At 41.7% G+C, this 3,038-nt stretch overlaps 1 protein-coding gene across 1 annotated transcript; it reads right to left on the bottom strand. All coding sequences in view use genetic code 11, as the record gives it.

Moving 5' to 3' along the window:
* Nucleotides 1-2,355: 2,355 nt before the first annotated feature.
* On the bottom strand, nt 2,356-2,676 carry EGR_10052 (hypothetical protein; the record flags this gene model as incomplete). Its single annotated transcript, XM_024499301.1, has 1 exon — nt 2,356-2,676. One exon carries the CDS (start codon nt 2,674-2,676, stop codon nt 2,356-2,358), a length of 321 nt encoding a protein of 106 aa, XP_024346281.1.
* Nucleotides 2,677-3,038: the final 362 nt, after the last annotated feature.

Here is a 3,038-nt window from a genome sequence, read left to right as displayed (position 1 = left end):
CTGTCTGCTGCATCAGAACTGTTGCCCATTTTATGTCACTATTCATGTCAATGGAATACCAAAGTAACATTTGGCTTTCTTGTTAATGAAACAATTGTCCTTCCATTGTTTCTAATGTACGGTCACCTCCAAGAGGGATATATGTTCGCTACGATTCTAGTTAGCATTACAACTCAGTCTGATTCGTCTCTTTATTGGTGCACTCGGGTGTATGGTTCTCGCACGTAACATCAAAAGCCAATTAGAAGGCGCGGCTTGTTTCTACGTTATGCGCCAACTGATGCGATTGGATGGGACTTGGTGGCAAGCTTTCCATAGTATGAGCTCTTGCATACAAATGCATTCAAAGCTGGAATAAATCAAAATGCATTGAAATCAATCTTGCTTATAATATTTAAGTGTGAAAAATAGAAAATTGAACCTATCCATAATTTGTCAGGCAAGATGAATCCATCCGTCAGAACCTGTTAATTTATTCAGTAAAATGATGTTGTTTGGAAAAATCGTGCTGAATGGTAAAATTGAAGCAGTCTTTCGTTTGGCACAAAGTTAATTTGAGGGCATTGTCAATATTTATGGTTATGTATAGCTGTAGTAAATCTATTTGGCTATGCATTTTATTTATTTGTCCTCCGAAAACTGAGTTTTAACTGTGGCTGGCTTGACTGTTCTCTGACATGGCAAGCTGTTGTTGGTTTTGATGCATTTCTTACCACATTTAGTTGATTTGAACCTCTTATTAATTTGGATGCCTAGCAGATGAACCACATCCGTAATTTTAGCAATTTATGAGAATCTAAACAAATTTTGAGACTTTTAGAGTGAATGACCTAGAACTCGGGGTGTAAATTTACTCGCCTAGCAAAAAGGATGAACTTTGGGGTACTGTTGCAGTGTTCAGTGGTCTCCCATTGCCCGGAGAAGTGTCCAAAGCTGAGTATACTTTCACGATGTTGATCTTTAAAGTTAATTTCAGTTCGCTTTAAAAATACACCCGCCAGTACCCATTTCAATGGTACTGTCAACGGTCTCTTAGACAGAAGGATGATCGGTGGAGTGCTACCAAGGACATTCCATGCTAGCACTGTTCCTTACACCAAATTAGCTATAAATTTAGGCCAAAGTATGTGCATTAGGACAGTTGGATGTAGTCGATTTGATAAGTGCAAAAGCGGAAGAAAAGAAGGTGGTATATCAACTTTTACGATGAAAAAATCGTTTTGATAGCAGCTTGAAGTAGGTTTGTGGATTTTATTTGAGGCCATATATAAGGAAACCCTTAAAAAAATACTTTTTTTATACTTGCTGCATAGTTTTAATTAGGTAAACGATATTGATTGCGCTTAAAGACACTTGCATTCATACAAGCTGAAGCCTTCGCATTTCTTAAAAATTGGTGAATACGAAGGATAGAGTGTGCTAATTTGAAAGGAATTTCCTATTAAAATAGAAATTTGACGTGCTTTATCTTCAAGTGGATATCATGGTGGCCTCTCCAGCTGTCCACAACATATCGGAAGTGACAAAATGGTTTGCATTTAAAAAAATGCATACCCTTTTAAACAAAAGCCCTAAACCTGATCGCTGCATGCGTCAGGACCCAATGCATAATAATGCTCTGCGATTTGTGCTACTCGTCTCTTTGAGATAATAAACGAGCACACATTGATCTCCGCATCATATGCACATTGCAGCAAATTGGAGAATTGGTACTAGAACATTCAACTCATGGCACAGACAACACATCCAATGTAAGTTTGCATTTGCACTTGTATGATAAACATATGCCGGCTTAGTCGACTTCATCCTCAGTACCATGCTGAATTGAATGAAACAACTGCAACAGCGGATTATGTGGAAGGCAAATGCGATTTCTACGTATTGCTCACTCACATGCACCAACTTACTTTGCTTCGCATTTTATTGCCTTTTACATACAACATTCAGCATAAAACCTGCTCACAACAGGTCGGTGAAATAAACTGTTTTCACAAAAAATGCAAATTATTCTCCTTAAGGATATTTGCCCGAGGCGTGTCTTTAGCACAGCTGCGGCTTCCACGTGACATAACCCAGTTCAGGAGTCTTATCACATTCCCCACATACTTTTCATCTGGTGGCTTTCTGCTGCTGCCGCTGCTCCCTTAGCATTAACAACCCCGTAAATTATGATGCTCAGTAATGAATTGAGTAAATGCTCAAGACAACTGAAATGAGTAGCACCTATTTCGCTTCAAATGCAGGGAAGTACAAGAGGCGTGCTTGCACACCGTCAGCTAGCTGCTCCAATTCCAAGGAAGTTGAAGACTTTTTCACAAACCACAGTGCAAACACAAAGATAGTCGCGGTTCCTGTCTACCACGGTGACGGCCATCCCCACGACTGGCCACATTGCGACACCAGCACAGATGGCAACGAACACAGCTTCTCACATTGAGGTACCGCTACAGACGGCCAAGCACACGGCTTCTCACATTGGGGTACAAGCACAGACGGCCACGTACACGGCTCCTTACATTGAGGCACTAGCGCAGATGGCCACGCACATGGCTGCTCACATTGCGCCACCACCACGGACGGCCATGCACACGGATTCACATATTGTGAGCCGTACTTACTCTCACCCACAGTTACCAACTTCAACGCATACGGGCTTGGCCAACTCCAGAGTCCCATTTCCTCTGCTGTCTACTTGCTTTAGGTGATACTGACTTGTGTGCTGAGTTGTTCCGCCTTTTATACTGTACTCGCCACCTCCATCCGTTCCACGTGATGCACGTGCTCATGCACTTTCAGATCGGCGTTCGTACTTTTCGTCCTCCATCATCACTCTCGTGACTCGTCCATCATAACGTAGGTGAAGATGGAGAGACCACTCAACCAAAGATAATATGCTAATTTAAGGACAATGTCAACATGAAGATTGATGTCGGTATCAACCTCATCGATCACAATAAATATACCGACATTTCCACACTTGGTATGGCTTACAATAATACACGGACCATGCTGCTCACAACACATCATTGGTCCTCCAC

This window comes from Echinococcus granulosus (assembly GCF_000524195.1).
Source record: "Echinococcus granulosus chromosome Unknown EG_S00186, whole genome shotgun sequence".
Taxonomy (NCBI): Eukaryota; Metazoa; Platyhelminthes; class Cestoda; order Cyclophyllidea; family Taeniidae; genus Echinococcus; species Echinococcus granulosus.
Note: the sequence above shows the minus strand (reverse complement) of the source record. Positions and strands in the feature narration are given on the sequence as shown.